At 30.7% G+C, this 12,716-nt stretch overlaps 1 protein-coding gene across 2 annotated transcripts in view; it reads left to right on the top strand.

Annotated features, from left to right (window-relative positions):
* stxbp1a (syntaxin binding protein 1a) overlaps nucleotides 1-12,716 on the top strand; it is a 52,947-nt gene that overhangs the window by 29,273 nt on the left and 10,958 nt on the right. For both annotated transcript variants that reach the window (XM_068729561.1, XM_068729555.1), the window contains exons 7-11: nucleotides 10,455-10,603; nucleotides 10,917-11,001; nucleotides 11,201-11,331; nucleotides 11,474-11,581; nucleotides 11,707-11,770. In XM_068729561.1, the coding sequence (XP_068585662.1) occupies nucleotides 10,455-10,603; nucleotides 10,917-11,001; nucleotides 11,201-11,331; nucleotides 11,474-11,581; nucleotides 11,707-11,770 (537 nt within the window). The remainder of the gene's footprint in view (nucleotides 1-10,454; nucleotides 10,604-10,916; nucleotides 11,002-11,200; nucleotides 11,332-11,473; nucleotides 11,582-11,706; nucleotides 11,771-12,716) is intronic.

Here is a 12,716-nt window from a genome sequence, read left to right as displayed (position 1 = left end):
ATCATGAAAGTCATAGTATAATATGGTGAAAAAGTCATAGTATGGTGAAAAAGTCATAGTATGGTGAAAAAAATCATGAAAAAGTCATAGTATAGTATGGGGAAAAAATCATGAAAAAGTCATAGTATAGTATGGGGAAAAAAATCATAGTATAGTATGGTGAAAAAGTCATAGTATAGTATGGTGAAAAAATCATGAAAGTCATAGTATAGTATGGTGAAAAAGTCATAGTATAGTATGGTGAAAAAGTCATAGTATAGTATGGTGAAAAAATCATGAAAGTCATAGTATGGTGAAAAAGTCATAGTATAGTATGGTGAAAAAATCATGAAAGTCATAGTATAGTATGGTGAAAAAATCATGAAAGTCATAGTATAATATGGTGAAAGAGTCATAGTATCATGAAAAAGTCATAGTATAGTATGGTGAAAAAGTCATAGTATGGTGAAAAAAATCATGAAAAAGTCATAGTATAGTATGGGGAAAAAATCATGAAAAAGTCATAGTATAGTATGGGGAAAAAAATCATAGTATAGTATGGTGAAAAAGTCATAGTATAGTATGGTGAAAAAATCATGAAAGTCATAGTATAGTATGGTGAAAAAGTCATAGTATAGTATGGTGAAAAAGTCATAGTATAGTATGGTGAAAAAGTCATAGTATAGTATGGTGAAAAAATCATGAAAGTCATAGTATAGTATGGTGAAAAAATCATGAAAGTCATAGTATAATATGGTGAAAGAGTCATAGTATGGTGAAAAAGTCATAGTATAGTATGGTGAAAAAGTCATAGTATAGTATGGTGAAAAAATCATGAAAGTCATAGTATAGTATGGTGAACAAATCATGAAAGTCATAGTATAATATGGTGAAAGAGTCATAGTATGGTGAAAAAGTCATAGTATAGTATGGTGAAAAAAATCATGAAAAAGTCATAGTATAGTATGGGGAAAAATCATGAAAAAGTCATAGTATAGTATGGTGAAAAAGTCATAGTATGGTGAAAAAAATCATGAAAAAGTAATAGTATGGTGAAAAAGTCATAGTATGGTGAAAAAAATCATGAAAAAGTCATAGTATAGTATGGTGAAAAAATCATGAAAAAGTCATAGTATAGTATGGGGAAAAAGTCATGAAAACGTCATAGTATGGTGAAAAAGTCATAGTATGTTGCAAAAAGTCATATTATACTAAGTTAAAAAAAAAAAGTTGTACTATAGTATGTCGATCAAGGTCATAGTATAGTACGTTGAAAAAAATCATGAAAGTCATAGTATAGTATGGGGAAAAAATCATGAAAACGTCATAGTATAGTATGGTGAAAAAGTCATGAAAAAGTCATGAAATGTAGCACAGTGCTTTACACTAAACAGAAATAATGTACAGTATGGTGAAAAAGTCATAGTATAGTATGGTGAAAAAATCATGAAAGTCATAGTATATTATGGTGAAAAAATCATGAAAGTCATAGTATAATATGGTGAAAAAATCATGAAAGTCATAGTATAATATGGTGAAAAAATCATGAAAGTCATAGTATAGTATGGTGAAAAAGTCATAGTATAGTATGGTGAAAAAGTCATGAAAAAGTCATGAAATGTAGCACAGTGCTTTACACTAAACAGAAATAATGTACAGTATGGTGAAAAAGTCATAGTATAGTATGGTGAAAAAATCATGAAAGTCATAGTATATTATGGTGAAAAAATCATGAAAGTCATAGTATAATATGGTGAAAAAATCATGAAAGTCATAGTATAATATGGTGAAAAAATCATGAAAGTCATAGTATAGTATGGTGAAAAAGTCATAGTATAGTATGGTGAAAAAGTCATAGTATAGTATGGGGAAAAATCATGAAAAAGTCATAGTATAGTATGGTGAAAAAGTCATAGTATAGTATGGGGAAAAAGTCATAGTATAGTATGGTGAATAAGTCATAGTATAGTATGGTGAAAAAAATCATGAAAAAGTCATAGTATAGTGTGGTGAAAAAATCATGAAAAAGTCATAGTATGGTGAAAAAGTCATAGTATGGTGAAAAAAATCATGAAAAAGTCATAGTATAGTATGGGGAAAAAATCATGAAAAAGTCATAGTATAGTATGGGGAAAAAATCATGAAAACGTCATAGTATAGTATGGTGAAAAAGTCATAGTATAGTATGGTGAAAAAGTCATAGTATAGTATGGGGAAAAAGTCATAGTATAGTATGGGGAAAAAGTCATGAAAACGTCAGTATAGTATGGTGAAAAAGTCATAGTATGGTGAAAAAGTCATAGTATAGTATGGTGAAAAAGTCATAGTATAGTATGGTGAAAAAATCATGAAAGTCATAGTATGGTGAAAAAATCATGAAAGTCATAGTATAATATGGTGAAAAAGTCATAGTATGGTGAAAAAGTCATAGTATGGTGAAAAAAATCATGAAAAAGTCATAGTATAGTATGGGGAAAAAATCATGAAAAAGTCATAGTATAGTATGGGGAAAAAAATCATAGTATAGTATGGTGAAAAAGTCATAGTATAGTATGGTGAAAAAATCATGAAAGTCATAGTATAGTATGGTGAAAAAGTCATAGTATAGTATGGTGAAAAAGTCATAGTATAGTATGGTGAAAAAGTCATAGTATAGTATGGTGAAAAAAATCATGAAAGTCATAGTATAGTATGGTGAAAAAGTCATAGTATAGTATGGTGAAAAAGTCATAGTATAGTATGGTGAAAAAATCATGAAAGTCATAGTATAGTATGGTGAAAAAATCATGAAAGTCATAGTATAATATGGTGAAAGAGTCATAGTATGGTGAAAAAGTCATAGTATAGTATGGTGAAAAAGTCATAGTATAGTATGGGGAAAAATCATGAAAAAGTCATAGTATAGTATGGTGAAAAAGTCATAGTATAGTATGGTGAAAAAAAATCATGAAAAAGTCATAGTATAGTATGGTGAATAAGTCATAGTATAGTATGGTGAAAAAAATCATGAAAAAGTCATAGTATAGTGTGGTGAAAAAATCATGAAAAAGTCATAGTATGGTGAAAAAGTCATAGTATGGTGAAAAAAATCATGAAAAAGTCATAGTATAGTATGGGGAAAAAATCATGAAAAGTCATAGTATAGTATGGGGAAAAAATCATGAAAACGTCATAGTATAGTATGGTGAAAAAGTCATAGTATAGTATGGGGAAAAAGTTATAGTATAGTATGGGGAAAAAGTCATAGTATAGTATGGGGAAAAAGTCATGAAAACGTCATAGTATAGTATGGTGAAAAAGTCATAGTATGGTGAAAAAGTCATAGTATAGTATGGTGAAAAAGTCATAGTATAGTATGGTGAAAAAATCATGAAAGTCATAGTATGGTGAAAAAATCATGAAAGTCATAGTATAATATGGTGAAAAAGTCATAGTATGGTGAAAAAGTCATAGTATGGTGAAAAAAATCATGAAAAAGTCATAGTATAGTATGGGGAAAAAATCATGAAAAAGTCATAGTATAGTATGGGGAAAAAAATCATAGTATAGTATGGTGAAAAAGTCATAGTATAGTATGGTGAAAAAATCATGAAAGTCATAGTATAGTATGGTGAAAAAGTCATAGTATAGTATGGTGAAAAAGTCATAGTATAGTATGGTGAAAAAGTCATAGTATAGTATGGTGAAAAAAATCATGAAAGTCATAGTATAATATGGTGAAAGAGTCATAGTATGGTGAAAAAGTCATAGTATAGTATGGTGAAAAAGTCATAGTATAGTATGGTGAAAAAATCATGAAAGTCATAGTATAGTATGGTGAAAAAATCATGAAAGTCATAGTATAATATGGTGAAAAAGTCATAGTATGGTGAAAAAGTCATAGTATGGTGAAAAAGTCATAGTATGGTATGGTGAAAAAATCATGAAAGTCATAGTATGGTGAAAAAGTCATAGTATAGTATGGTGAAAAAATCATGAAAGTCATAGTATAGTATGGTGAAAAAATCATGAAAGTCATAGTATAATATGGTGAAAGAGTCATAGTATGGTGAAAAAGTCATAGTATAGTATGGTGAAAAAGTCATAGTATGGTGAAAAAAATCATGAAAAAGTCATAGTATAGTATGGGGAAAAAGTCATAGTATAGTATGGTGAAAAAATCATGAAAGTCATAGTATAGTATGGTGAAAAAATCATGAAAGTCATAGTATAATATGGTGAAAGAGTCATAGTATGGTGAAAAAGTCATAGTATAGTATGGTGAAAAAGTCATAGTATAGTATGGGGAAAAATCATGAAAAAGTCATAGTATAGTATGGTGAAAAAGTCATAGTATAGTATGGTGAATAAGTCATAGTATAGTATGGTGAAAAAATCATGAAAGTCATAGTATAATATGGTGAAAAAGTCATAGTATGGTGAAAAAGTCATAGTATGGTGAAAAAGTCATAGTATGGTATGGTGAAAAAATCATGAAAGTCATAGTATGGTGAAAAAGTCATAGTATAGTATGGTGAAAAAATCATGAAAGTCATAGTATAGTATGGTGAAAAAATCATGAAAGTCATAGTATAATATGGTGAAAGAGTCATAGTATGGTGAAAAAGTCATAGTATAGTATGGTGAAAAAGTCATAGTATGGTGAAAAAAATCATGAAAAAGTCATAGTATAGTATGGGGAAAAAATCATGAAAAAGTCATAGTATAGTATGGGGAAAAAAATCATAGTATAGTATGGTGAAAAAGTCATAGTATAGTATGGTGAAAAAATCATGAAAGTCATAGTATAGTATGGTGAAAAAGTCATAGTATAGTATGGTGAAAAAGTCATAGTATAGTATGGTGAAAAAGTCATAGTATAGTATGGTGAAAAAATCATGAAAGTCATAGTATAGTATGGTGAAAAAATCATGAAAGTCATAGTATAATATGGTGAAAGAGTCATAGTATGGTGAAAAAGTCATAGTATAGTATGGTGAAAAAGTCATAGTATAGTATGGTGAAAAAATCATGAAAGTCATAGTATAGTATGGTGAACAAATCATGAAAGTCATAGTATAATATGGTGAAAGAGTCATAGTATGGTGAAAAAGTCATAGTATAGTATGGTGAAAAAAATCATGAAAAAGTCATAGTATAGTATGGGGAAAAATCATGAAAAAGTCATAGTATAGTATGGTGAAAAAGTCATAGTATGGTGAAAAAAATCATGAAAAAGTAATAGTATGGTGAAAAAGTCATAGTATGGTGAAAAAAATCATGAAAAAGTCATAGTATAGTATGGGGAAAAAGTCATGAAAACGTCATAGTATGGTGAAAAAGTCATAGTATGTTGCAAAAAGTCATATTATACTAAGTTAAAAAAAAAAAGTTGTACTATAGTATGTCGATCAAGGTCATAGTATAGTACGTTGAAAAAAATCATGAAAAAGTCATAGTATAGTATGGGGAAAAAATCATGAAAACGTCATAGTATAGTATGGTGAAAAAGTCATGAAAAAGTCATGAAATGTAGCACAGTGCTTTACACTAAACAGAAATAATGTACAGTATGGTGAAAAAGTCATAGTATAGTATGGTGAAAAAATCATGAAAGTCATAGTATATTATGGTGAAAAAATCATGAAAGTCATAGTATAATATGGTGAAAAAATCATGAAAGTCATAGTATAATATGGTGAAAAAATCATGAAAGTCATAGTATAGTATGGTGAAAAAGTCATAGTATAGTATGGTGAAAAAGTCATAGTATAGTATGGGGAAAAATCATGAAAAAGTCATAGTATAGTATGGTGAAAAAGTCATAGTATAGTATGGTGAAAAAAAATCATGAAAAAGTCATAGTATAGTATGGTGAATAAGTCATAGTATAGTATGGTGAAAAAAATCATGAAAAAGTCATAGTATAGTGTGGTGAAAAAATCATGAAAAAGTCATAGTATGGTGAAAAAGTCATAGTATGGTGAAAGAAATCATGAAAAAGTCATAGTATAGTATGGGGAAAAAATCATGAAAAAGTCATAGTATAGTATGGGGAAAAAATCATGAAAACGTCATAGTATAGTATGGTGAAAAAGTCATAGTATAGTATGGGGAAAAAGTCATAGTATAGTATGGGGAAAAAGTCATGAAAACGTCAGTATAGTATGGTGAAAAAGTCATAGTATGGTGAAAAAGTCATAGTATAGTATGGTGAAAAAGTCATAGTATAGTATGGTGAAAAAATCATGAAAGTCATAGTATGGTGAAAAAATCATGAAAGTCATAGTATAATATGGTGAAAAAGTCATAGTATGGTGAAAAAGTCATAGTATGGTGAAAAAAATCATGAAAAAGTCATAGTATAGTATGGGGAAAAAATCATGAAAAAGTCATAGTATAGTATGGGGAAAAAAATCATAGTATAGTATGGTGAAAAAGTCATAGTATAGTATGGTGAAAAAATCATGAAAGTCATAGTATAGTATGGTGAAAAAGTCATAGTATAGTATGGTGAAAAAGTCATAGTATAGTATGGTGAAAAAGTCATAGTATAGTATGGTGAAAAAAATCATGAAAGTCATAGTATAGTATGGTGAAAAAGTCATAGTATAGTATGGTGAAAAAGTCATAGTATAGTATGGTGAAAAAATCATGAAAGTCATAGTATAGTATGGTGAAAAAATCATGAAAGTCATAGTATAATATGGTGAAAGAGTCATAGTATGGTGAAAAAGTCATAGTATAGTATGGTGAAAAAGTCATAGTATAGTATGGTGAAAAAATCATGAAAGTCATAGTATAGTATGGTGAAAAAATCATGAAAGTCATAGTATAATATGGTGAAAAAGTCATAGTATGGTGAAAAAGTCATAGTATGGTGAAAAAAATCATGAAAAAGTCATAGTATAGTATGGGGAAAAAATCATGAAAAAGTCATAGTATAGTATGGGGAAAAAAATCATAGTATAGTATGGTGAAAAAGTCATAGTATAGTATGGTGAAAAAGTCATAGTATAGTATGGTGAAAAAATCATGAAAGTCATAGTATGGTGAAAAAGTCATAGTATAGTATGGTGAAAAAATCATGAAAGTCATAGTATAGTATGGTGAAAAAATCATGAAAGTCATAGTATAATATGGTGAAAGAGTCATAGTATGGTGAAAAAGTCATAGTATAGTATGGTGAAAAAGTCATAGTATGGTGAAAAAAATCATGAAAAAGTCAGTATAGTATGGGGAAAAAATCATGAAAAAGTCATAGTATAGTATGGGGAAAAAAATCATAGTATAGTATGGTGAAAAAGTCATAGTATAGTATGGTGAAAAAGTCATAGTATAGTATGGTGAAAAAGTCATAGTATAGTATGGTGAAAAAATCATGAAAGTCATAGTATAGTATGGTGAAAAAATCATGAAAGTCATAGTATAATATGGTGAAAGAGTCATAGTATGGTGAAAAAGTCATAGTATAGTATGGTGAAAAAAATCATGAAAAAGTCATAGTATAGTATGGGGAAAAATCATGAAAGTCATAGTATAGTATGGTGAAAAAGTCATAGTATAGTATGGTGAAAAAGTCATAGTATAGTATGGTGAAAAAGTCATAGTATATATAGTATGGTGAAAAAGTCATAGTATAGTATGGTGAAAAAATCATGAAAGTCATAGTATGGTGAAAAAGTCATAGTATAGTATGGTGAAAAAATCATGAAAGTCATAGTATGGTGAAAAAATCATGAAAGTCATAGTATAATATGGTGAAAGAGTCATAGTATGGTGAAAAAGTCATAGTATAGTATGGTGAAAAAGTCATAGTATGGTGAAAAAAATCATGAAAAAGTCATAGTATAGTATGGGGAAAAAATCATGAAAAAGTCATAGTATAGTATGGGGAAAAAAATCATAGTATAGTATGGTGAAAAAGTCATAGCATAGTATGGTGAAAAAATCATGAAAGTCATAGTATAGTATGGTGAAAAAGTCATAGTATAGTATGGTGAAAAAGTCATAGTATAGTATGGTGAAAAAGTCATAGTATAGTATGGTGAAAAAATCATGAAAGTCATAGTATAGTATGGTGAAAAAATCATGAAAGTCATAGTATAATATGGTGAAAGAGTCATAGTATGGTGAAAAAGTCATAGTATAGTATGGTGAAAAAGTCATAGTATAGTATGGTGAAAAAATCATGAAAGTCATAGTATAGTATGGTGAACAAATCATGAAAGTCATAGTATAATATGGTGAAAGAGTCATAGTATGGTGAAAAAGTCATAGTATAGTATGGTGAAAAAAATCATGAAAAAGTCATAGTATAGTATGGGGAAAAATCATGAAAAAGTCATAGTATAGTATGGTGAAAAAGTCATAGTATGGTGAAAAAAATCATGAAAAAGTAATAGTATGGTGAAAAAGTCATAGTATGGTGAAAAAAATCATGAAAAAGTCATAGTATAGTATGGTGAAAAAATCATGAAAAAGTCATAGTATAGTATGGGGAAAAAGTCATGAAAACGTCATAGTATGGTGAAAAAGTCATAGTATGTTGCAAAAAGTCATATTATACTAAGTTAAAAAAAAAAAGTTGTACTATAGTATGTCGATCAAGGTCATAGTATAGTACGTTGAAAAAAGGCATAAAAAAGTCATAGTATACTATGATGAAGTATAATATGATAAAGAAGTCATAGTATAGTATGTCCAAAAATTTAATAAACAAGTCATAGTATAGGATGACGAAAAAAATATAAAAAGGTCATAGTATAGTATGTTGAAAAAAAGAAATAGACATTGTATAGTATGTAAAAAAATAAATTTAAAAAAAGTCATAGTATAGTACGTCGAAAAATTCATAAATATGTCATTGTATAGTATGTCAGAAAAGTCATAAAAAAGCCAGTGTAGTATGTTGAAAACAGTTTTGAAAATGTCATACTATGTCGGAAAAATTTACAAAAAGGTCATAGTATAGTATGTTTGAATGGGTCGTAAAAAAGTCAGAGTATAGTTTGTCAATAAAAGTCCAGGATCCTTTACGATAGGAAAGAAGATAGTACATTTATTTCTTGATGCCGCAACATTTAAAGTAACAGTTCATTCGACAATCCATGAAAACAAATGATTTACTATTCTTACATAGATTTAAAAAAGAATTAAAAAAAAAATATCATACAGTCTAATATCTAATAACTAATGGAATTTATGTTGATACAAATGAGTGAACAGTGACAAACATTTAATTTAATTGTATTCATATTAATTTATTTGGAATATGTAACAAATAAGGAAAAAATGAAACAAGAAAAACAAATAAAATGTCTTGTAAATATAGCAAACTGTCAATTAACACATGCTTATGAACAACAAATTATCAACATAAATAAATATAACCAGTCCGAAAAGTAGTAGGAAGGAATACACACATATACCTCTTTTTCCTAAGTCAAAGCATTAACTCAATATTTAACATTATACTTTTGTGACCAGTAGCCTACATTTCCTCTTCTCTTTTCAATTACAACCTTGGTAATAAAATAATATTTTGTCCATTATCCATGTTTTAGATGAGATAATCCTTTATTCCAAGGCTGGGGAATTTGCAGTCCTGCAGCAGCAAAAGGGCTGTAACATGAAGCATTAGTTTAAAAAAACAAACAAGCTAGACCTACAGTATAATAAGTAAACAGTGAAAAAGCTCTAGCTAACCAAACTGTTAAATTCACATTATTGCACATAGGAAACAGTTTAATTAATATTGTTCATGATTGAATTGTCAGTTTCGGTATGTGAGGTTTACTGGGAGCAATGTTGGTTGTAAAGTGTGACAGCAACAGTAAGGAAGGACCTGCGGTATCTCCTCCACACACAGCGGGTAAAACAGCACGTCCCCAGAGAAGCTGTTTATATAGCCTGCATATGCAATGAAATCAGAATGCACAGGGCAAAGTGTAAAATGCTCTTGTAGGAGTCCATCTTCATTGTAGTTTCCTCATGGCAGACCCACGTCATGAACATCCGCCGTCGCATCATCATAACATAGCTGAGTGAAAGTGCAGTCGGTTCTGAGCATCACAGTTGTCTTTGTCTTGCATATGACAAAAATGTCATCATATAGTTTGTCGAAAAAACCTTAGTATAGTAGGTCAAAAAGGGTAGAAAGAAGTCATAGTATGTCGAAATAAGTCATGAAAAAGTCATAGTTCAGTATGTCCGAAAAAGTAATAAACAAGTCATAGTATAGGATGATGAAAAAAGTCATAAAAGTCACGGTATAGTATGTCAAAAACAAAAGTCATACTAAAACAAAAAGTTATAGTATTGTATAAAAAAAAACATATATAGCAGTAATTCCCAAAAAGTGGGTCAGGACCCAGAGGTCATTGTAATCAGTTCATCCTTGAGGGCCAGTGGATGTTTGCGCCAAATTAGAAGAAACTCCCTGAAGAACCTGAGATATGGTGTTCATTAAGCTGTGTGCATGTTTGTGTGTGCAGGTGTACTCTCTGGACAATCCAGATGCCTTCCACAGTTTCTACAGCCCCCATAAGACCCAGCTGAAGAACCCGGTGATGGAGAGGCTGGCCGAGCAGCTGGCCACGCTCTGTGCCACCCTGAAGGAGTACCCTGCTGTCAGATACCGAGGGTGAGCAGCAGGGGCGCTGTGGCGTTTTAGCAATAAACAAAATAGCTTATTTGGACAAATACAATGTTTAAGCTAACTATAGGTGTCTTCCTGTAGCAAGACACTTTTCGATTTATACATTTAATGTGTAGATGTTTATTTTTCTCCAAAAAAATTTAAATGTAAATTAAGGAACATTTTTACTCAAGTATTTTTATCAAAATGCTTTAATTTCATTTTTTTTTTTTGTCTCTGTTTGCTTGGACATCTGTCTTTTTGTCTGTCCATGTCCTTGTCACATTCATCTGACTTCCATTACCTGTCGTTCTGTCAGCGAGTACAAGGACAACGCCACCCTGGCTCAGCTGGTTCAGGACAAACTGGACGCGTACAAGGCTGATGACCCCACTATGGGAGAGGTAAGCGCAGGACAATCTTCTTTTGTCCCCCTGTATTCTTGCTTAAGGGTTTTTGTTTTCACCCGTTGTCTCATTCTTGTTGCAAAAATATTTGTCTTAGTAGGTAATGTATGTAAAATGATCATATGTAGAACGTCATATACGTATGTTTATCTTTAGCACTCCTTTCATTCCTGTGTCTGTGTCCTCCTCTCTGTAGGGTCCAGACAAGGCTCGCTCACAGCTGATCATCCTGGACCGGGCGTTCGACCCCGTCTCTCCTGTCCTGCATGAGCTCACCTTCCAGGCCATGGGCTACGACCTGCTGCCCATCGAAAACGACGTCTACAAGTACGAAAAAAACACAATTGACACAAATGATTACCTGAGAGGTTCCATGTTAATAAAGGTTAAAGCTGCAGCAGGCAGAATCTTTGTATTCATTTGCTTTAGTCACAAATTTGAACCTTAATTGGTGTCTTTCTTTCTTCAGGTATGAGACCAGTGGCATCGGAGATTCTCGTGAGAAGGAGGTTCTGCTGCATGAAGACGATGACCTGTGGGTGAGCCTGAGACACAAACACATAGCTGAGGTTTCCCAGTGAGTACTTTTTCTTATACTTTATATATCTCTTTGCTCACTCTCTGCATACTGACTCACGTGATATAATAACCTTTCTCTCTTGTGTTACTGCTTCTCCTTGCCTGTTTGTGTTTTGTCATTAGGGAAGTGACCCGTCAGCTGAAGGACTTTTCTGCCAGCAAGAGGATGAACACTTCTGGGGAGAAGGTAGAGAGGAAGCTGAAGAAATGTTGATGTATACAGTCTGAACATACAGTATTGACAAGTTATTGGTATTACAGTGTGACTTAGCATGGTGGATAACTTCTTTAATTCTTCAAAAACTCCTAAAAGTTGTATTAAATGTATTGTGTGTGTTTGGTAAATATAGGGGATTTTTACAGCAATGGTTCTCAAACGTTCTCGTCCCCTAAATGAATACAGATTAGGTCACAGATCCCCATTTGATAAGATTTTGCTTCAGGGACCTTCATCTGAAAAGATTTTGGTTGTAAGATATGATTTAAGACCACAATTACATAGCTTTCAACTACAGTTGAGGAGATAACGGTGGAGAAAGTGAAACCTATGATCAGAATGGTCACTTTTGTGACTCACGTTGGTCTCATTTCAAAAGTGAAATAAATGGTGAAAATAAACTATTTTATTTATGACATACTAATATATGACTTGTTATGGCATACTTCATTATAAAACTATTAATGGCGTTTTTGTGACATACTTTGATTTTTTTTATGAAATGCTATAACTTTTTAATGACATTATGTCATGTTATATTATGACTTTTATTTACTTTTTTATGACATACTATATTATAACTTTTAATGCTATATTTTTGACATTTTTAAAGGATATTTAGAGTTGGATAGGAATATTGAAATACCACTCTTGTCTTTCCATTAGATGTGAAGCTGAAAGACCATAACTTGTTGTTTTTACAATTACTTTTTTGTACCAATTAAACAAATGAGAAAACTGCTAGTAGGCCGATTTTGTTACCTTTGGAGAGAGCCAAACGGTGTTTATCCTGTTTACAATGTGTGTTTCTGCTTGTTTTAAATTATATTTATAGATTTGTTTCGCATGGTAGCAAAAATGTAGGGAGTCCAACATAAATATGGTCTGTTATCAATAATGTAGTTGTCTTTTTTTT

This window comes from Cebidichthys violaceus, unplaced genomic scaffold (genome assembly GCF_023349555.1).
Source record: "Cebidichthys violaceus isolate CVI_PGR_0920_01 unplaced genomic scaffold, fCebVio1.0.p SCAF_102, whole genome shotgun sequence".
In the NCBI taxonomy this organism is placed as follows: Eukaryota; Metazoa; Chordata; class Actinopteri; order Perciformes; family Stichaeidae; genus Cebidichthys; species Cebidichthys violaceus.
The sequence above is the reverse complement of the archived record's forward strand: the minus strand, read 5'-3'. Positions and strand labels throughout refer to the sequence as shown.